The sequence below is a fragment of the Sodiomyces alkalinus genome, assembly GCF_003711515.1.
Source record: "Sodiomyces alkalinus F11 unplaced genomic scaffold SODALscaffold_1, whole genome shotgun sequence".
Classification (NCBI taxonomy): domain Eukaryota; kingdom Fungi; phylum Ascomycota; class Sordariomycetes; order Glomerellales; family Plectosphaerellaceae; genus Sodiomyces; species Sodiomyces alkalinus.
This window is the reverse complement of record NW_021167079.1, coordinates 4,571,044-4,590,747: the sequence shown is the minus strand read 5'-3', so window position 1 is coordinate 4,590,747 and position 19,704 is coordinate 4,571,044. Positions and strand designations below refer to the sequence as shown.

General features: G+C 53.2%; 8 protein-coding genes across 8 annotated transcripts; 5 read left to right on the top strand and 3 right to left on the bottom strand.

Moving 5' to 3' along the window:
- Positions 1-1,685: 1,685 nt before the first annotated feature.
- SODALDRAFT_254171 (hypothetical protein) lies at positions 1,686-2,950 on the bottom strand (the record flags this gene model as incomplete). Its single annotated transcript, XM_028607429.1, has 5 exons — positions 1,686-1,794; positions 1,933-2,034; positions 2,114-2,564; positions 2,636-2,692; positions 2,761-2,950. Coding segments are annotated over 5 exons (909 nt in total), but the record flags the coding sequence as incomplete, so codon positions are not given.
- Positions 2,951-3,300: 350 nt separating this feature from the next.
- Positions 3,301-3,814, top strand: SODALDRAFT_25865 (hypothetical protein). Its single transcript, XM_028607446.1, has one exon. The coding sequence runs from the start codon at positions 3,438-3,440 to the stop codon at positions 3,726-3,728; it is 291 nt and encodes a 96-aa protein (XP_028470689.1). The 5' UTR covers positions 3,301-3,437; the 3' UTR covers positions 3,729-3,814.
- A 1,230-nt stretch (positions 3,815-5,044) lies between these two features.
- SODALDRAFT_327039 (cytochrome P450) lies at positions 5,045-8,057 on the top strand. Its single transcript, XM_028610324.1, has 11 exons — positions 5,045-5,352; positions 5,449-5,553; positions 5,637-5,765; positions 5,852-6,035; positions 6,113-6,196; positions 6,254-6,350; positions 6,433-6,565; positions 6,674-6,790; positions 6,905-7,085; positions 7,180-7,450; positions 7,637-8,057. The coding sequence occupies exons 1-11, from the start codon at positions 5,260-5,262 to the stop codon at positions 7,806-7,808; spliced, it is 1,566 nt and encodes a 521-aa protein (XP_028470688.1). The 5' UTR covers positions 5,045-5,259; the 3' UTR covers positions 7,809-8,057.
- On the bottom strand, positions 7,852-9,066 carry SODALDRAFT_355072 (hypothetical protein; the record flags this gene model as incomplete). The annotated part of the gene is made up of 6 exons (XM_028613780.1): positions 7,852-7,981; positions 8,076-8,239; positions 8,357-8,405; positions 8,538-8,653; positions 8,744-8,853; positions 8,979-9,066. The coding sequence occupies 6 exons, from the start codon at positions 9,064-9,066 to the stop codon at positions 7,852-7,854; spliced, it is 657 nt and encodes a 218-aa protein (XP_028470687.1).
- Positions 9,067-9,332: 266 nt separating this feature from the next.
- SODALDRAFT_327038 (putative cytochrome P450 oxidoreductase) lies at positions 9,333-11,607 on the top strand. Its single transcript, XM_028610323.1, has 5 exons — positions 9,333-9,589; positions 9,657-9,662; positions 9,767-9,818; positions 9,937-10,677; positions 10,757-11,607. The coding sequence occupies exons 1-5, from the start codon at positions 9,385-9,387 to the stop codon at positions 11,361-11,363; spliced, it is 1,611 nt and encodes a 536-aa protein (XP_028470686.1). The 5' UTR covers positions 9,333-9,384; the 3' UTR covers positions 11,364-11,607.
- Positions 11,556-13,641, bottom strand: SODALDRAFT_288497 (cytochrome P450; the record flags this gene model as incomplete). The annotated part of the gene is made up of 4 exons (XM_028608601.1): positions 13,443-13,641; positions 13,100-13,368; positions 12,277-13,044; positions 11,556-12,210 (listed from the first exon to the last, which is right to left on the bottom strand). Coding segments are annotated over exons 1-4 (1,737 nt in total), but the record flags the coding sequence as incomplete, so codon positions are not given.
- A 735-nt stretch (positions 13,642-14,376) lies between these two features.
- SODALDRAFT_327036 (FAD/NAD(P)-binding domain-containing protein) lies at positions 14,377-16,441 on the top strand. The gene is made up of 2 exons (XM_028610322.1): positions 14,377-14,393; positions 14,459-16,441. Exon 2 carries the CDS (start codon positions 14,579-14,581, stop codon positions 16,361-16,363), a length of 1,785 nt encoding a protein of 594 aa, XP_028470684.1. The 5' UTR covers positions 14,377-14,393; positions 14,459-14,578; the 3' UTR covers positions 16,364-16,441.
- A 1,659-nt stretch (positions 16,442-18,100) lies between these two features.
- Positions 18,101-19,680, top strand: SODALDRAFT_347740 (concanavalin A-like lectin/glucanase). Its single transcript, XM_028613319.1, has 4 exons — positions 18,101-18,623; positions 18,758-18,803; positions 18,891-19,314; positions 19,386-19,680. The coding sequence occupies exons 1-3, from the start codon at positions 18,322-18,324 to the stop codon at positions 19,272-19,274; spliced, it is 732 nt and encodes a 243-aa protein (XP_028470683.1). The 5' UTR covers positions 18,101-18,321; the 3' UTR covers positions 19,275-19,314; positions 19,386-19,680.
- Positions 19,681-19,704: the final 24 nt, after the last annotated feature.

Genomic DNA, 19,704 nt, shown 5'->3' with positions numbered 1-19,704 from the left:
AGTATAACTAGATGCCTATCTACTATAAGTATAGCCTAATAGAGGCAGTTATGATACCCAAGGTACGAAGCGAAGCATAGAGTCTAGCGTCTCTCGTGGTGCCCGATATAGCTTAGCGCCTATGGGGAACGGGGTGGACAGGTGGCACGGCCCCTATGGGTGGGTACCTAGGTAAGGTATGAATGTCCCAACAGACTTACAACGTACGTGTACACCGGGCGTCCCCTTCAGAATAACCATTCTGAATAATACCCAGACCTATGGATGGTATTCGTGGAATCTTACTCTGATTACGGAGTACGCGTCCACCAGTGACTACATGTACCTTACCCACAGTCTAAAGGACGGATACAACGTAAACCCAGACAGCTCAATGTCTTAATGCTGCAACTGTTACCACCGACTAGACACGGAGGTGCGTGTCTCGCCGCATATATCCATCTACTACCTTGGGCACCATCCGCCCGCCTTCCATCCACTCACCTGCATCGTCTACCCATCCAACATCTACGTCGTATCCAGGTTGGTACTTTGGTTTGTTGGCCCATCGTCCTCTTCCGATACAAATCATACGACCGAATCCTGATCCTGGAGGATTAGCGCCGATTCGAGTAACGACCCCCCTTGTCATGCCGCCATTTCCGAGTATGTACTTACAACGTACCCACAATATAAAGCACGCCAAGGGCCTATAGTCCGATACGATCGGAGAGAGGGGTGGGGGGCAACCCCTAAGACTGAATAGGTAAGTGGTGCTATTCGGATTGTTGTACGAAGCAATTACGGAGTAAGCACTACGGAGTAGTGGTGTTCAGAGACTTGGACGTTGGTGTTACCGTTATAGGGCCAGAGATGGCTGATGTGCTCTTATGTAGACATTAGCCGTGTGATCGATTCAATGTTGGGAGGCCCCAGCCATCACCAACATGAACGCTATTGATCAGTAAGCGGGCCGAGTCGATCACTTGTCCGTGCCCTGTGTATTCTCCGACATGGGATCGTCGTCCATATGCCTAGGTATGCCTGTGGATTCTCGAACAACGAACGTCCTTTCCGTTCGTTTGTCTGTTGACCATGAAATAAGCCGGATTCCGCAGGCCCTTTTTTTTCTTCGAGCGACTCCGATTCCTAGTGGTCGGTAAAGAACATTGAAGAAAAAAAGCACGAACATAGATATACATAGACATATAGAGACATACATTAAAGGTGCTCTGGCATTTTATAGTTAACCCTTTTTTTATACACTGGTCGCCTATGGACCGTACATGTAGCTAATTTTGATGATATAATGATAATTCACATGGCGCTACAAAGACCGTTTCCCTTATGTCGCCGAATAGTCGGCTACTACCCTCGAAAAATAGAAAATAAAATGAAACATGAACCGACAAACGCCGTAATCACTTCGCCGTCGGCAGATAGGATGTCTGCGACAGGTCAGTCGTTCGCAAAATCCCCCCGGACCCTTGCGCTGACATGGGCCACGCCACCTCCTCCATGCCGGGGGCGACGGTGATGTCGGTGCGCACAAGAGCCTGTGCGTCGTTTGGCACGTCGTCGAGCTCGTGGTAGTAGGACCGCGACCGGTGTCCACTCCGGTGAAGGTCGCTCTTGAGGCTGACCTCGTGGCTGCGCAAGCTCGTCTCGCCCTTGCTGCCCTTGCTGCCCTTGGTTGTACGGAAGGTGCGCGACCGGAGCGAGGAGACGAAGGTCGACCCTGCTACGTTTGTGCGTACGAAGGCCGCCACGGCGGGCATGGAGCCGGCAATGAGTGCTGCGTTGTGCTCGACCATGCTGAGAAAGGAGGAGAGTTAGCGGACTGTTCCCGGAATCGCTTTTTTTTTTCTTCTTTTCTTCTTTTTCTTTTTCTTTTTTTTTTTCTTTTCTTGTTGCCTTTCGTCTTCCTCAATGCAATATGCAGTGCAGACTTACATCCATATGAAGAGCTGGGCCTGGCGCCAGGTGTAGTCGGTATTTGACGAGACCAGCATATCCATTCGCCAGTAGCAGGAGAAGATGCTGGATATGATGCCGCTAAAAATTCACCCGTTAGTCCAATCAACTAACCATCGCACCGTGCATTTGCTTTTATTCGTTAGAATCTCAGACGTACAGAATACCGACGGCAAAGACGGCCATGAGCTGCAGGCGCTTCTTCGTGGGCACATGCAACTTCCCGAGAATGAGCAACGGCACGAGGAAGATGAAGATGTCGAGAATGACAGAGCCGAAGCCGTGGATGGGTGCATAGAACGTCAGCATCTGCGGCCGACCGTTGGTGGCCAGGTCGGCCCATCGTTCGCCGGCTCGCGGGGTATTGAAGATGGCAACGAGGATCGGGTGCGGCAGGTAGATGAGGCCCGAGAAGATGACGCCGCTGTAGATCACCCAGCGCATCTTCTTGTTGACGGCAAAAAGCTGGAAAAACACCACCAGGATGGCCGCTTTCACGAAGAACTGCGTCAGGCCTAGGAGCATGTTTTGGGCAAACAGGAGCTTCCAGATATGATCGGTCGTGTACCAGCATGCTGGCATGTCATACTGGTGGCGAGCATACGGATATACTGGCGAGGAGAGGCGCATTAGTACAAGACGGACGAAGGAGGGGATCGAGGCATCGGAGCGCAAAACTTACAGGCCATGATAATACCAGTGTATGCCGCGCTCATGCAGAAGCCAATTATTGTTAAATCTTTGCATCGAATGTCAGCGGGTCACTATTTGAATCTGAAGTTCACACATGCGCAGGTTCCAACTTACAGTCTGCCCATTTCATCCTATTCCGGTTCGTGTACAATCGTCCCACGAAATATATCGTCGCTACGACTGTAAAGACAGCACCGACAGCCAATGTTTCGACGGAGAGGTCGACCGGGTTGGCAAAGTTGGGAATGTGGCCTTCCGGCGGCGCCGCGGCCGGGATGGCGCAGAGGTCAACGCCTGGCGGAAGCGTGTCCATTTTTGCTTCGTCCCTTTTCTTTTCTGTCTGGTCGATATATATGATCGCCTGTCGTTCTCTTGAGATCCCTTGTGCAGAACGGATTGGCAGGCAGAAATCCCACAAAGAGTCCAACGACCCTTTTGCAGGTGTGGCCGACGTTGGGGATTCTGGATGGGCTGTTGAGACTCGAGAGTGTATAAGTCGTTGGGGGCGAGTATGGTAGCTACAACCGGGAGACCCTACATTAAAAGAAAGGCGAGTCCACTATCCACATGCACGATTGGAGACTGGAGCTTATGTAGAGCAATAAGCCAAACAAGATAAACGCATGGCATGATCTAGGATCCAATCCTGGCCACGGCATGCACTTGTCTCGAGTCTTCAGTGTCACGCTACTATACAAAGATCCTCCTTATACGGAGAACGGAATGTCTCGACTCCCGAGTGACGGCTTGGATCACTTGAGTCTTGGTCTCCAAATACTACATTTAGCCACATGCACCCTACATCAGCGACCAGCCGCGGGGGAAACGTGGGCCTATCCCCAGAATCAGCACAGCGTAGGCTGCGTAGCAATGGAACCAGTGACACCAGAAGGAAGAGACAGATCCTTGGAAACGGAGGTATAAGAGAAGGTCTACCTGTGCTCTGTGCTGTGCTGTATTTTTACTGTACTTTCAATGTTGCTTTCTCCATATTCTCTTCCACATCAGTTTTCAAGTTTTATTACATGGCGACAGCGATTATCCTCAACTGTAAAGGCATTCATACATACGCAGTATGGTAATCGTAATTGGGTGGTAAAGTCTGGCGTGTGGGTGTCTGGTGTGGGTGGGTGGGAGTAGGCTGTGCAGGGGAGATGGAGGGCCGAGGGCACCTTTCCATCAAGGAAGCTCACTCAGGATCCTTCTTCTGTCTTACTCCGTAGTTCGTACAGCCTTCACGACCCTCCAAAGAGATCAATTATAAAATACAACGGTAAGTAACCGCCTAAGATGGAAAAGCGTTGGGACTGCTTGCATATTCCTTCGGACCAAACAGAGGAGACGGCATGGTATCGTGTTCTGATTCGCCTGATCCCGAGTGAGTCGAGTCCAGGGTCCTTGAGACCTTGACATCTCCCCCGGTCCCCGTCGTCACACGGCAGTGACGCCACGCCGACGGCACTTCTATTGTATCACCACACCCCCATAGCTGTGGCCTGTGCTACCACCTACCAAGTCTTACCTAGGCTGTGCCTATTCTGTCACTGTTACCCACCTCGCCTCACCCCTTAGCGCCGGAGGCCCGAGGGAGTTTATGGGTAGCAGAAAGAACATTGAACGCAACATGAACACAACATGAAGACACAAGATCTTATCTCGTCGGGTAACCACAAGCTCTGAGAAGTTCGATGCGTCTTACGGGGCGTCGGGGCTACTGCCATACCAAGTCCAAATCCAGTACCCGGGAATATACCCCCCAGTGCCATTTCTCCGGCTACTCTTGCTCTGCCCCTGCCTTACGCCCCAGTGCCCCCACGGTCCCTCAGACCCCCCCCCTCGGCCCTTTCCATGATAGAGAGCACTGCCTTGACGATCGGACTGGACTGCCGAAGACCAGTGCACTCTTGGCTTGATGGTCTCCCACTTATCCACTCATCCATCCACGCATCCATCCATCCGCCATAGATGTCCGATGGCAGGTGTCCCAGGAAATAGAAGTCTTAATCTACGGCCTACGCATCCGGGACTTCTGACAAGAAGCGGAGAAATCCCTGTAAATACAGTTTCGCTCTGGAAAGTGCATGTGGACTGGACTTGAACCACAGTAGAATGGTCAAACATGGTATCATTCGCTTGCACGTGTCTTTTCCTCTCGGAGCTCTGTCTTTCCTTGCCCCGTATTCCCGTATTTTCTCCTCCATCCTCTGACATAGCCTGTATCGCGGTGCCTATGTTTAGTGATGCCATGGAGCCCTTTTCTGATTTGAGTGATTTCCTGTCCCGATTGGTTCTATTTCTGATCCAGGCTGCCGGGATGCGTCTTGAAGAAGCTACGTACCATGCCTTCTGCCTTACTTATACGCGCTCGCTGGCGGGTAATTCCTAAATATTATGTAGCTAACGTAGGCTTTCGTGCCCGGGTCCGTTCATCTCGGTTTTCTCTTCCTTGTAAAGAACGATAGAGGTTGAGCCGCCTACGTAAGAAGCTGAGTGCTCCATCTATCCATGCATACCTGGTCAACTTGAGTAGCTCCTAGTTTCAGCTCCTCTCTGTTATCTCGTCTGGTCCTTCTGTTCGGGTCATTATTCTCAACTGTCAACATTGAAGTCAACATGGTCGTCCTCTTCGTTCTCATCAGCGGGACTTTATGTCTTTTCGTCCTGTCCCTTCTCAGGCCGCTTGTTGAGGAAGTTCGCAAGGGAAATGTAAGTCATGGACCCTTCAATATCATCACTCGTCAGCCGGACAAGATCTACAGTCAGATACCAGAGGCTCACTTCTCCCCTTTGGGGTCTATGTAGCTTTCGACTCTAGGGAAGCGAATCCAACATCGCTTTGTGAGACGCATCAACGGTTTGCGGTATCTGCTTGCCGGACCTCATATAATCGACCATGAATATTCTAGAGCAAGTAGCCCCATGTGTGCCCTCGAGAGTCGAGCTTTTGTCTCATCGTGGCATATTGCTGTTTCCTAACTTAACCGCTGCAGGCCGGTGGGAAACCGTTCACAATCCCGACGCCCTCGAATGATCACCTCATGATCACCTCGACCGAGCTCATCAAAGAGCTCATGTCTGCTCCTCATCAGACTCTCTCACTGCATGCCGTCGCCAAGGAGGTTAGCACCCCAAAGTTGCACTGTTTTCCGGACAGGGCGACAGACGGCTGAGGAAACTGTGTCTTTACTGACAATGGCCGACCCAGATGCTGCAACCCAAGTTTACAATGTACGGCTTCGAGTGGCAGGACCAGCGAGGTGTCGAGGGAACCGGGTTTGTCCGCGCTCTTCGGAGTTTGTTGACGTCTCATCTCCCGCAGTTCCAGCCTGATCTGGATCGCATTATCAGGCTGGCTCTTGAGGACGAGCTCAAAACAACGGGTTCGGACGGTGAGTTCGTGGCCAAGTGAAATTTCGAGAAGTATGCGCACGTGTGCAGTTCACTGACATGTCGAGGATTACCATAGGCTTCGCACGCGCCCAGCTGTTCCCCATGATCAAACGCATTGTCACCAGAGTGAACTGTTTTGTGTTTTTTGGAGAGGAACTCAGTATGTCTCGCCCCTATTCTCCAGGGACTTCATGTTCGGTTATTGACTGAGAGGTAGGCAACAATGGCGAGTTCACCGAAGCTGCTTTGGAGCTCCCCCAGACCATCATTCAGACAGCGGAGCTTCTACGCGTTTCACCAGCGTTTCTACGGCCGTGAGTGTGCCTATCCCGTTCATAAGCAATCTCAACTCCAATCGCAGCGTCATTGCCCTCAGCTGACATTGACGATTTCTAGCCTCGTAACTGCGATAGCAACCCGCAGACACCGGGCCTCGAGAATCCTCTTCCGGTATTTAGAGCCCGTTGTCAAGGAACGCCTTGCCAAGAGATGTGCCGCAGACCAGCATGCGGCGAAGCAAGACGTGCCGGTGAGTAGAAGTTAGAACATGCTCAGGCTCCTTTTTCAGCCTGTACTTCCGACGTTATACTCCGATATTCGAGTTTGCTTGCTGACATGGATGTCACACCTATTCTAGGCTGACTGCATGCAGTGGCTGATCGACACATCGCCGCGAAAAGACCCGTGGTCGCCCTCTCGAATGATTGGAGAGATCATGGCGATATGGTTCAGCTCTGTTCACCAACTTGCTATGGTGAGTAAACACGTTACACCCGCCCCCAACGGCGTGTGCCGGATGACTGGACTCTGGAGTTTGTGCTCCGAGTTCATGTTCACTCTCATTATTGACTAATATGTGCCATTTTAGACTGCCACTTTCGTGGTGGAGGATCTCTGTCTTCATAGGGAATACATGGAGCCCCTGAGACAGGAGGTTGAAAGCTTTGCGCCGGAGGGGTCGGTGCATACCGCCAGGCTCGACGTGTCGAAATTGACCCTGCTCGACAGCTTCGTGAAGGAGTCGATACGCTGCTCCAACGCTGATGCTAGTAAGTGGAAACCCCAGCCGTTGCTTTTCGTTCATGTTCTCTCAAAAAGGTGGTCGATCGATACATGTACTGATTACAGATGAATGTAATCCAGTCAGCTGCAGACGAAAAGCACTTCAGACCTACGTCTTCCGAGACGGGTCGAGGGTGGAAAAGGACGATTGGGTATGCATACCACAGCGCGCCATGATGCGGGACGCGCAAAGATACTCGGATCCCGACAAGTTCGATGGATTTCGGTTTGCGAACGCCAACGGCCTACTCCGTCTGGGCCAAACGACGGACAAAGTCCCGGACAAAGATCCCTCCACCATCACGACGGCGACGGTAGAATGGCCCATTTGGGGGCTAGGGAACACAGCATGGTAAGCAGACGCGCGTTCCCCCTCTTCGGTCCGGTCCTTTCACCCCACGGTTCCCACCCTCTGGTTCCCCCTTGCCCTCCCCCCTGCCTGGTAATGATCCCACTGCGACCAGTGGCTCCTTGGGACCAGACGCCATTTCCCCGAAAGATGCATGTGTGGCTTGGGCTGACTCCGATCTGAACAAAGTCCCGGACGATTCTACGCGTCTCTTGTAATGAAGTTGTTGGTAACACAAATCCTGACGGAATGGGAGTGTGAGACGCCTGATACGACGCAGAGACATATGATTTGGAGGTCTAGCATAGTGCCGCGCGAAGGAACCGTGGGGCTGTTCCGCAAGAGAGCTTCAAGCCAATGAGACATAGAATAGCGCTTTTTTTTCCCTTGACCAACTGCTAGATTTAGCTATGCTCCAGTGACCTCAACTGTGCTTGGATGGTGACACGGTGACCCCAGCCGCAGACGGTGCCATCTTTAAGCGCGTGGGAGACTCGGACACTCCAAAGGTCCGCGAAGGATCGGAGGTCGATGCTGTAGCCTCAAGCGTACAGGGGCGGCTTATCTGATTTACCCCGAAGAAATAAAGCAAAGAGAAAATGGAAAAATGACAGGTCGTCCAGAGAACAAGACTGGGGAGGCCCCCAGGGGGTGGGCCATGCAAATCGGGGCTGCTCCCGAAGCCACCGCCTGCCGAGTCCCAAGAAAGACCAAAAGTCCCGCATTCTTCACATGCGTCTGAGAATACATGTAGGGAGCACTTCGTACGAAGCAAGTCCGAAATGGTGGTGTCTGGTGTAACCACATCAGTGAATCCTGACTTACACGGTGGCTGTATGGCTGTGTGCCCCGCCGGGATGTCGGCAGTATCCGCATATTATCTATTCTAGGCGCCACGCCAAGCATTACGTGTAGTGTAGGCTGGAACCAGAGGTGATCGATCCCCTTGTTGGCGTTCCTTGTTGGTTCATGTTCTTACAGCCCCCACAATGCACTATAAGTCACAGTTGTACCACCCTGGACCCCGGTGCATTCCTCTGGTGGCAACATGAACCAACCGGCACTTCTCGTTGGTGAGAGACTAAGACACCATTTGCCGACGATGACGATGCATGTCCGATCGGTAGGCTGAGGCTCGAGCGAGGGTGCTGTGACCGTGCTGTGCTGACTGACCTGGCCTACCGCCAAGAATGATGCCTGCTTGTGCTACCAACCTGCCTACAGTGCTCTCTCCGATAGAACGGGCGACCTTGGTCCCTGTGGGGAGAGAGGGAACATGAATTGTGATAGGCAGACTGCGGATAGCACGGCCGAGTCAATACGGAGGAGAACATTCCTAGTCTGCAACGTAAACGCTCCCCTGGCCTGGCACGGTGGTAACTGCATGTGGTACTGCAATCTGCAATCTGTATCCCACATGTAAGCTCCAAGCTTCTATCTTGTACGGCTCCCTTGGGTTTCCGGAAATATTTCCTGATGGGTCAAGGCTCAAGTCAGGCCAAGGGTAAGGGAACCACCTGGGACCATGCACATGCGATGATAGCCCCCATGAGTCCCATTCGCCCCAGGCCCCTGGGACTTTGATATAGCCGCGATGGAGGACTCGAGGTCAATCCCATTACCACGTACACTAGTAAGCCTCCATGTCTGTACATGTACTGATCTTAGCCAGACACCCCCCCTCCTCACTTCTCACTACACCATATTCGGAATTCCGGCAGGCAGGTAGGGCGGACATTCGGAATTCCGTCCATATAACGATAGTTTACTGTTTACATGGACACTTTGATTCTACTGCACCTGAAGTCTGAGCATAGCATACGGAAGAACCGTCCCTCGGCTGGCGATACCATACGCAAGAGGCGGCATCACACTTTGGAGAATACCTCAACCGCGCTGAAGCCCTTATTCCCCCCTGCCCTTCCTTGACCATCGCCATGGTAGCCTCTTCTTTTTTGTCAAACTTGGCTGCGGCGAGTCCAAGCTACGAAACGATCTCCCAGGTGACCGATGGACACACCTCCCTCCTAGCAGCAGTCGTTCTCTGCGCAACAGCTCATGCGACTTGGTGGTTTCTCAGATTCTCGCTTCTCCCGTCGTTCCATCGCGATGAGCCCAAGGAGCTGCCATATACCCTACCACGTGAGTGTGCTTTCGAAAGATGATTTGATTCGGGAAAGTAGATGTGCTGACTAGAGGCCACATGCAGTTCTGGGTAAGTTGTCGCACCCATCTTGAATGCTGAAAAAAATAGGGGGGAAATGGAATATGTCGTACATGCAATTCCCAAGCCCGTGCTGACATCAACCAATATTGCAGGGCATCTCTTCTCATTCTTTGGAGACTCCAATGCCCTCCTGACTCGCGCGAGGTACGTCCATGGGTCGACCCCCCGAGTCTAAGTCCAGTGCAGTCGCTTTTGTTCACTCTACTTGCACGTGTCTTCGTAGGGGACGGGGTCGGCTAACTCATGTTGACTGCGCCCATAGGAACTATTTCGGCGACACCAGGGAGCCATTTGCGCTCACCATCGCCGGAATGAAGACGTACGTCCTGACCAGGGCGGAAGACGTGGCAGAAGCCTACCGCAACGTCAAGACGCTCTCGTACGAGGAGTTCGTGCAGGCCATGATGCGCATCCTCGGCAACTCCGAGCTGAGCGTCAAGGCCATGTTCACGCCTCTGCCCAAGGACAAGTCGGGTTTCCCCAACCCGCACGGCAAGTCCCTCGGGATTCTGTTCCGCGAGATGCACATCCATCAGCTGTTCCCCGGAAAACACCTGGACTTCCTCGAAGACCGCTTCCACGAGTATTTCGACGAGCACCTCCACCTCGAGAAGTTGAATGAAGGGTGCCACTACGCCTTGGAGAAGACGGCCGGGTCTATCGTAGTTCCCCTGACGCAGTGGTGCTCTGACTATTTTGTCAGGGGTGGCCAGCACGCCTACTTTGGACCCAGGTTGGCTGATATCGACACCGGGCTGACGGATGCCTTTATCGTGTTTGACGAACTGAGCTACCAGGTGATCTATCAGTACCCGTCTTTCCTGGCCAAGGAGATGAGAACGTCCCGAGACAGAATCCTACAGGGCTTCAGGAAGTACCTTCAGGTCCCCAAGGAGGAGAGGGTGGGAGATGCCTGGTTCGTCAAGGCTATGGAGGACGAGCTGCGCGCTGTCGGGATGAATGATGAGGATATGGCCATTGCCACGCTGACCATCTACTGGGCGTAGGTTTCTGCCCCTCATATCGAAACATGAACCAAATGTTCTGAAGAATCGTGAAATCTAACGTGAAGAATACTCCAGCATCAACACAAACAGCCGCAAAGCCTCGTACTGGCTCCTCGCTTACCTCCTCCAGACCCCGGGACTGATCGACATTGCCCGAAAGGAGACGGCACCCGCGTTCCGCCCAGACGGCACCGTCGACCTGGACTATCTGCACAGCTCGCTGCCGCAGGTCGACGCCATGTGGAGCGAGATGCTGCGCATGTCGGCCTTCGCGGCCTCGGTGCGCTTCATCACCGACGACACCGTCATCGGCGGTAAGACGCTCAAGAAAGACAAGCGCCTCATCATCCCCTACCGCCAGCTGCACATGGACCAGCGCGTCTTCGGGGAGGACATTGACCAGTTCCGCCATGAACGCTTCCTGGAGAACCCGCGGCTGGCTAGCGGCAACAACTTCCGCCCCTTTGGCGGTGGCGCGACCATGTGTCCCGGCCGGCATATTGCCAAGCGGGGCGTCATTGTTTTCGTGGCCATGGTGCTGAATAGGTTTGATATCGAGCTCGATGGGGAAGACCAGCCTATGCTGGAGGCGGACTTGAAGAAGCCTGTCCCGGGGCTCATGTCCCCCAAGGTGGGAGCGGATTTGAGGGTGAGGCTGACGCCGAGGAAGGCCTCGACTTGAGCAAGTCATGTAGTTATCGTCGTGAAGCAGACATGAAAAAATATATACACTCGTCCCTGGAGAATGGTTGATGTTGGGGTCCAAAATTCAGACATCTGATATCTCCATGTTGACTCGAATAACATTCAACTCAAGACCACTTTTGTCACATACATGTCTACATAGACTATGATCCAAAGTTCACACCTATGCCTTGCGTCTAATCTTGAACCGAACGGGACGGTCCGGAGGGAGGGCACCAAACGGCGCATACCTCATGTCATTCTTCACCTTCCCAGCGTCCCCATCGTCCATCTCAACCTCATATCTTGAGAACAAATAGGCATAGGTAATCAACATCTCCATCTTGGTGAGGTGCCGGCCCGGACACATACGATCACCCCCACCAAAGGGGATCCATAGGCCGGCGAGACCGTCGAGGGAGAACTCGGGCGATCCCGTTCCCTTCTCGGACGGAACCAGGAACCGTTCGGGATCGAACTGTTCCAGGGGCGTTTTGAGAGTCCGCCCTGCGCGCTCCCATGGTTCTGGGCTGTAGTGCAACGCATCGGTGGGCATCAGGATGTACTCGTCGCGCGGCGCCGTGTAGCCGTGAAAGTTGATATTGCCATATTCGACCATGCGGCTGACGAGGATAGAAACACGGGTCCGGAGAACTTCGGCGAATACGGACTGCAGCAGGGGTTGCTCGGCCATGTCGAGGAAGTTGATGTTGCACGTGTCCTTGTCGGAAGTGACAAAGGGGGCGGCTTCGGCCATCATGCGGGCCGAGAGGGCCGGGTCCCTGAGAGCTTCGTAGAGATACCAGAATACGGCGGGCAAGGTGTTTGCGTTTGAGCTGTAGTTGCTTCGTTAGTTTATGTGGCTGGGCATTCCGCATGGTCTGGTAGTACGGGTCAGAACATAAACTTACCCGAACATCAAGCCCCAGTCCTCGCAGGCGCGGACACGGTCATCCAGCGGCTTCATGCCAAGCATATACTGAAGCCGGGCTTTGACGTACTTGGAACCAAAGATGGGCTCCCAGTCAGGGTCCTTTGGCCCGGTGTTCGTGTGGTCGCTGTTCGCGAAAGCGTAGGCGTGCCACTTCTGTATGGACTCGAGCACCCGGTCTCGGGCAGCAAAGGCCTTGGGAACGAGCCATCGAGGGAAGCCCTTGAAGTAAAGATGCGAGTACCTCTTGGCGCGCCAGAAATCCTCCACCATGGTCGGGTTGAGCTCCGTGATCTTCGTACCCATGATGGCCTCGATATTGGCGCGCGAGACCGTCACCTGCAGGAACTTGAACAGGTCGGGGTGCTCGACCCAGTCGTCGCCTATCTCTAGGGCCTCGACGTGGCGGTGCAGCATGTCCACGAAGCGTTGCGATAGGGGCTCGAGGAAAGGGGAGGCGAGGAATTTCTGGGCGCTGCGGGTTTGGTGGAAGAGGATGCGGTTCTCCGGCTTCACTTTGCTGCCTTCCCTGATCTGGCCGGCCATGCCCGAGTCGTCGGCTTGGTAAAAAGGCATGACGCTCGGGGGGACGTCCAGGAGATACCTTGCTGACTGCGCCGTGATGGACCTGGAGGAGAGGTACCGGTGGTTCTTGAAGATGGTCTGGATGTGATCGGGATTGCCCACGACTGTGAAGCCCGTGTTGGCCACTTGGAATCGAATCGGTCTCTCCCATCCGTATCGTTTCCTACAAGTGATCAGCATAGTAAAAAAGGGGTGGCCATACGGGACTCTTGACTTACACTAAGCCGAGCGGAAACCCCTGGGTATCTTTGAGGAAGGAGAAGAAATGCCGAATACCAGGAATCCAGTAGGGAACAACGGGAACGACATGTTGCCCGTCTTTGCCGGTTCTGACATGGACTTGACGGAATCGAAGAGCGGATGTGAAGTACGTGATGAGAGGCACGACCACAACAAGTACGAGAATGAGCTGCGAAGACGTTGACCATGAAGACAACGGACCGAGCATAGACTTCATAGTGGACATTTTGCTTGAGCCCATGAAGTTCTTGAGGGTCATGTCAGTATCAAAATGATGATGCGAGATCCTGGGGTAGGTATGGATGTGGGAAAAGAACACACCTCCACGGCTCGGATGGTTGAGTCTATCTTGTCGACCATGACCATCCTGGCAGCAATTCGACCTTGGTTGATGAGGAAGTTGAGTGATTCTGACTTTAGCTTTGAGGCTCGACCGTCCAATACGCAGGTGCATGTGGTCACTGGTAGTCTGGGTTGATGACTCCAGTGCGATCGCAGGGCTGTGCTGTGCTCAACTAAGATCCAACAAAACACAAATAAAAATAACATACAAACCTGACCGAGTTGATTCCGGGTAACCGAATTCAAGCTTCTAAAAGTACCGTCTGTGCTGTGTGAGCTGTGCCATACCTAGGGGTGTGACGGCGTCAACTGAGTGCAGGCATTCAGGGGGTGGAGATTGGGGGTAAGGGGTGTGTGTGGGTGTAGGTGGAAGAAGCGCATGTCTTGGGTTACTTTGTGGGACACTCAGCCCCCCATCTCGGCTGGCTGGTCCCTGCAAGCAGAGCGATCATACAGTAGGGAGCACAGTTCAGAGCAGGTCTGCGCGTTTTAGTGGTCGATGATCCTCCCCAAGGATCAGACCTAAGCAGACCAGCTCCCACCAAAGTGATCCTTCAAGACCATGGTCCATGTCATCCCAGCCTCCACACCGAATGGGACAGGACACAGAATTAGAAGTAGGGCCCATACCTGTACCCACTGGGTGCTACGGTGGTCCTGGTCTTGCTGTCTGCAGGCTACAGCGCATCATGTCAGATCGTGACACTTTGCACCGGCCCAAAGGTCGTGAGAGCACGCAGCACGCTGCACGCTGCACGGGTGGTCTTCTTCTCCTATTCCGATTCTCAAGAGGGCCGAATTAGTGCCTAGACATTGGAAAAGTTGTCGTTAAAACTCCCCAACCCGGAAAGAATCTGTGCGCTCTTCATTGTCGCCTCGGCCCTCGGGGATTGGTGTTGGGTCTCAGGTCTGGATGATCACTGGTCACTGGTGAGCTGCGTGTTCTGCGTCACATGCATCTTACGGTTCAATGTTCTTACTCTACATGTACCAAGCACACAAGCCACGAAATCAAGATGGGGAGCCTCGACACAATCATTGGGCGTCTTCAGACGCTGTATGTGCACGCAGTATTCGACGACAGCTCTATCAGGGACTCTTGGGTCTGGATATTCATGTTCCTCTGCACGCTCCTCGCCATCATAACCGGTCTTCGCCTCCTGGCATCGCCACCAAAGAAACGCACATGCAGCTGGACCACAAATGAGGACGACACCCATGATGACCCCCAGCAATCATCCCCATATGCATCATCCGGCGTCACCGCCAACCCTGACATCATCGTCGTCGGCGGAGGGTTCGCCGGGATATGCGCCGCCATCGCCGCCGCCGAGAATGGCGCCTCGGTAGTTGTCCTCGACCGCGGGCACGGCGGCGGCACATCTGCCATCTCAGGCGGCGTAATCTACGCCGGAGGGGGGACCAAGCAGCAGAAAGAGGCCGGGTACGGGGACGACACACCCGAGAACATGTTCCGCTACCTACGACGAGAGGTCGGGGATGCCCTGGACGAGCTGACGTTGAGGAGGTTCTGCGACCAGAGCGTCCCTCTGATGGAGTGGCTAGAGCGCCACGGGGTCGTGTTCGAAGGGTCGTTGAGTCCCTTCCGAACCAGCTACCCTACCGACCGGTATTACCTCTATTTCTCCGGAAACGAGAAGGCCCATCCTTTTGCCGACATTGCGAAGCCGTCCCCTCGAGGGCACCGGCCGAAGGGCCAGGGGACAAGCGGCATGGGAATGACGGGCGGCGTATTGTGGAAGGCCGTCTTCGACGCGGCCCTCCGCATGGGGGTCAGGTTTGAGCCGGCCAGCAGGGTCGAGGAGCTCCTGGTCGACGGCGAGGGCAGGATGAAGGGGGTGCGCTATCGAGCCATGGATCCGGTTTCCGCCGCGACCGCCCTCGCCCGCCACGGGGAGCTCTGTCGGAAGGCTTCGGAGTACCACCAAATCTCGGTGCGACTGCTCGCCGAGTGGTACGACCGCCGCGCAGAGGCCATGTGGTCTCGAGAGGCCAAGGAGAGGACGCTGGAATCGCGCGTCGTCATCTTGGCGGCCGGCGGGTTCGTCATGAACGAGGAGTGGACGCGCAGGTTCGTGCCCTGGGCAGACAGAGTGGCCAAGCTAGGAACCGTCGGCGACGACGGCAGCGGTATCCGCCTCGGTCAATCCCTCGGCGGGGCCGTCTCGCATATGGACCGCATGTCGGCCTGGCGGTTGATGTACCCCCCCGAAGCCCTCGTGGAAGGGATCGTCGTCTCGGCGGGAGGAGAGCGCATCGCGGCCGAAGACCAGTACGGGGCAACATCGTGTGAAGTCATGATTGAACGATTCGGCGGCCGGGGCTACCTCATCTTGGACTCGGCGCAGTGGAGGAAGGTGAAAAGCCAGGTCGGCGAGCAGACTCGGATGCCGTGGACGGCACTTATCCGGTTTTTGATCTACTGGGCTCACACGAAGGCATCATCTCTCGAGGGTCTTGCGAAGAAGCTGGACGTTGATCCCGGGAGGATGGGGGAGACGGTTGCAGCTTATAACGACGCCATTAGGTCTGGAAAGCCGGATCCTGTTGGGAAGCGCGGATGGAGGACGGTCATTTCGGAGCCGCCATTTTATGGTATCGACATATCCCTGAGACCAGACGGGTTGATGATGGTGCCGGCCTTTCCCCTGGGAGGTCTTAAGGTTGATGGCGCCTCCGGTATGGTGGTGGATGAGAGCGGGGAGAAGATTCGGGGTCTGTATGCGGCGGGTAAAAACGCCGCCGGTTTGAGTTCCAACCGGTATGTGTCTGGACTTGCTTTAGCGGACTGTCTTTTCTCGGGGAAAAGAGCCGGAGTTAATGCTGCTGCTGCTGCTGCTGCTGCTGCTGCCTCTCTCGGGAGGTCAGGAGGCTCATAGTTTTTATCAGAAATAAAGGATGAAAGTACACACGTGTTAGGATACCAAGTCTCAACGATTTTCATGACACTGACCAGGATACTAATGTATTTGTTTTCGTTTTGGCTCCACAAGTGCATATGGGTAATGAAAGTGAAGTGAGGTTATGTAGATATGTGGTAAAGATCTCTGCATAGTCTAGTGAGAACATGAATGTTTATTGAAATCCCTAACGACTGAGAATGAGGTGCAACCTCAAACAAAATAGAAACTTGTTTAATAACTATCTTGATCCCTTGTATTCGAAGAATAAGAATAAGACGGGCTTTTGTGTCTATCATTTTCACCCCTCATGATTTGAGCACTCTGGCTCTCTCCCTAATGTAGGGACTTGAACTCTTCAACAACTGCCACTTATTTACACATTACCCCTATTTTGCCCTGTGCTCAACTCTCACCATTTGTCGTGTAAGTCAGTTGAGGACAAGATTGATCGTAATAAATATCACCCATGACATTCAAACTAAGAATAATATTGCCTATTTGTAATCTGCTTACGATCTTCTAGTCGTGGTTCTCCGGGGATAAGCTCAATTCAAGGCTCATTGAACTCCTCAACTGTGCCGACATCTAGCTCATACTCTATGTCCTTATCAATTGAGATCAACTATGAGAAAAACACACGAGTCAAGTGGGGTTAAATATTCTATTTGAGTGGCAGATTAGAACTTCTGCTGTGTCCATGTCTTTATTCCTGTAATGGATAATATGTCGAACTTGTCCTACCGATATCGACGGCCAGGGGTCAATTTGCGTGAAAAGAATCGGTGCCATGGAGCTCAGCAGGAGACATCAAGCCACTGACGTATATAATATGATCGTATGGAGATGTGTGACCAACCTTACGGCCCTTGTCTGCTTCTGATCTCCAGACTCTCAGTCCTCGAAGTCTGACTTGACTACCGCCCACTCCAGGCAAGCCTAAGCAAACACAGGCTTGACCATGCGAACTTCGTTTGGGCCAGAAAGACTGACTTACAACTGAGCTGTTGCCTTGGGAGTTGACTCCTTATGTCCAATATAAGTACATGTAGTCAACATCCACCAGGATTCCCACCTCGACCCTCCTCCCTTGCCCCGGGGAACAGAACAGAACCCCAAGCGAAGATTACAAATCCCAGTCGCTTCCCCGGTTCATCCTCCCAATGCGGGGATCGGGTACGCCGATCAGTTCGTAGTTCGTCTCATATGCCGAAACTAACTCTTTCTTATCTGGGGCCCCGCATAGAAGGCCGGCCATGGCATGCACAGAGCTCTGTATAATGTATTTAACAATCACCTGGCCGCAGGAGGCCTTCCTAGCTACATGGTCGGGAAGTATTGGTCAATTCCCAGCGCGCTCCCAGCGTTGTATAACCAGACGTCATTTCGAAGACCCAATAAACTCACTGCTCTCAAGCCTCAACGCAGAATACTATGGAAAAATCCATGTAAGTTTAAGGCAGACATCCCCTCTGTGGGTCTCGGCAGCTGCAGACTGCAGTTCTGGAGCCTAATATGAATATCCTTATTCGATATTAACCGACAGAAAGTGATTGGGCTCAAGTTGAATACGACGTCTGGCGGCCTGGCCCTTTGGGGACATGGAGTTGGTTGTGCCGGAAGTGGTTGCACCGAAAAGATAGGAGGAAACTTGAAAGCCCAGCCGTCTGAGGAAATTTCTAACCTGCCCAACCCGTCTGTTTCTGGATTTTCAAATGGATAGGGCACATGATTGCTGCACGGCGGTGGCACATCGTCCCCCGTTCCATACAGGTCAAGTTCGTGGTATAAGTTATAAGCGATGTTATAAAAGAGTGTGGCTGTGGACACTGAAAGTCTGGACCTCGAACAAAAGAGCCCCTGCCCCAATACAGCCAGCAACTCTCCATCTTTTGTTTTTCAGATCTTCAGCGACTTTCGACGACCACCATTTCAGCATGATCTCTCTTGCGGGCCTTGTCACAGCTCTCACGGCCGCCGCCGCCATTGTCATCGCGGCCCCGACGACGAATAATCCTACGGATGGCATTCTGGAGGCCCGACAGAGCTCTCCTCCCCCTCCCGTTGGAGTACACGACGGGTACTTCTACGAATTCTGGTCGGATCTTGGAGGCAACCCTGTTTCGGCCAACTATTCCCTGAGCCCAGGCGGTGGTTTCGGCGTGGAATGGGACACCTTTCCAGGCCTTACCTTTACGTTTGGGAAAGGTTGGTCGGGGGCTAATCACAACTATCACAAGTAAGAGGAAAAGAAAAAGGGGGAAAAAAGAAAAGGAACTCCCGTCCTCAACTGTCTTCATGTTGGAATAAAACATGGCAGCTCGCTTGTTGAAATTGAACTCACCTCTGACTCTTTAATACGTGTCACTACAGGTCGATCGAGTACGAGGCCAACTTGACTCTTGAGGAAGGGGGCGCCGTAAGTTTTTTTCTGTTTCTTCCCCCAGCCTTTTCTTGGTCGTTCCATTCCGGCTGACTATCTCTGACTCTTCGTTTGATGCGATAGCTTTTTGGCGTCCATGGCTTCGCGCTGAACCCCCTTGTCGAATACTGGATCGCAGACAACTACAGCCCCGTGTTCGAAAACTGGGTTGCCATGCTACCACGGCAGGACAAGGGCGAAGTCACGACCTCCAGTGGCGTCTACCGACTTTACCTAGAGGTCCGGACTGGTTTTGGCTACCCCCAGGGCGTGTTCCGCCTTTACTGGGCCGTTCGCCAGACGAAGCGCTCGAGTGGGATCATCAATACTGGGGAGATATTCAGCGCGTGGGCGTCTCAGGACATGGGACTCAACCGTCACGAACAGATGCTCCTTTCCGTGGAGGGCTGGATCGAGAGCCGGGGCAGCGCCCAGGTTGAGATGCTGGGACCTCCGGGTGGCAACTAAGTGAAGACTTGACGTGTACGGCGTGGACGTTCCGTAACTTGTAAGTTGCACATTCCAATGCAATGCAATGGCTCTTATGACGAACGGGGTGCGAGAGTTGACCGTTGTTAGTTGTCAGTTGTCAGTTGTCAGTTGTCAGTTGGACATTGTGAGTTGTGAGTTGTAGTTGCATGTGAGGTCTTAACTTGTTTGAGTCTTGGATTTGAGGAACTGAGGCCGTGAAGACTTGAGCTCGGAGAACCGAGGCTCAGTCTTTTACTTATTGGTCCTTCTTTCTTGTAGGAGAGAGAGAGCTCAGAGTTGAGAGCATAGATGCCGAGTACATGACATCCATCCCTATTCAAGGCTTCACCTATAAATATATACATGTACCATCATGCGCGGTATTCGATTGTCAGAGATGGACAAAGCCACAATCTACCAGTGCCTT

Coding starts and splice junctions, on each gene's coding strand:
- SODALDRAFT_25865 (XM_028607446.1), top strand. CDS start 3,438: ATGCACCCTACATCAGCGACCAGCCGCGGGGGAAACGTGGGCCTATCC.
- SODALDRAFT_327039 (XM_028610324.1), top strand. CDS start 5,260: ATGGTCGTCCTCTTCGTTCTCATCAGCGGGACTTTATGTCTTTTCGTC. Junction 6,351..6,432: donor TCACCAGCGTTTCTACGGCC/GTGAGTGTGCCT, acceptor GACGATTTCTAG/CCTCGTAACTGCGATAGCAA. Junction 7,086..7,179: donor CTGCTCCAACGCTGATGCTA/GTAAGTGGAAAC, acceptor AATGTAATCCAG/TCAGCTGCAGACGAAAAGCA.
- SODALDRAFT_327038 (XM_028610323.1), top strand. CDS start 9,385: ATGGTAGCCTCTTCTTTTTTGTCAAACTTGGCTGCGGCGAGTCCAAGC. Junction 9,819..9,936: donor GCCCTCCTGACTCGCGCGAG/GTACGTCCATGG, acceptor CTGCGCCCATAG/GAACTATTTCGGCGACACCA. Junction 10,678..10,756: donor ACGCTGACCATCTACTGGGC/GTAGGTTTCTGC, acceptor AGAATACTCCAG/CATCAACACAAACAGCCGCA.
- SODALDRAFT_327036 (XM_028610322.1), top strand. CDS start 14,579: ATGTTCCTCTGCACGCTCCTCGCCATCATAACCGGTCTTCGCCTCCTG.
- SODALDRAFT_347740 (XM_028613319.1), top strand. CDS start 18,322: ATGATCTCTCTTGCGGGCCTTGTCACAGCTCTCACGGCCGCCGCCGCC. Junction 18,624..18,757: donor GCTAATCACAACTATCACAA/GTAAGAGGAAAA, acceptor GTGTCACTACAG/GTCGATCGAGTACGAGGCCA. Junction 18,804..18,890: donor CTCTTGAGGAAGGGGGCGCC/GTAAGTTTTTTT, acceptor TTGATGCGATAG/CTTTTTGGCGTCCATGGCTT.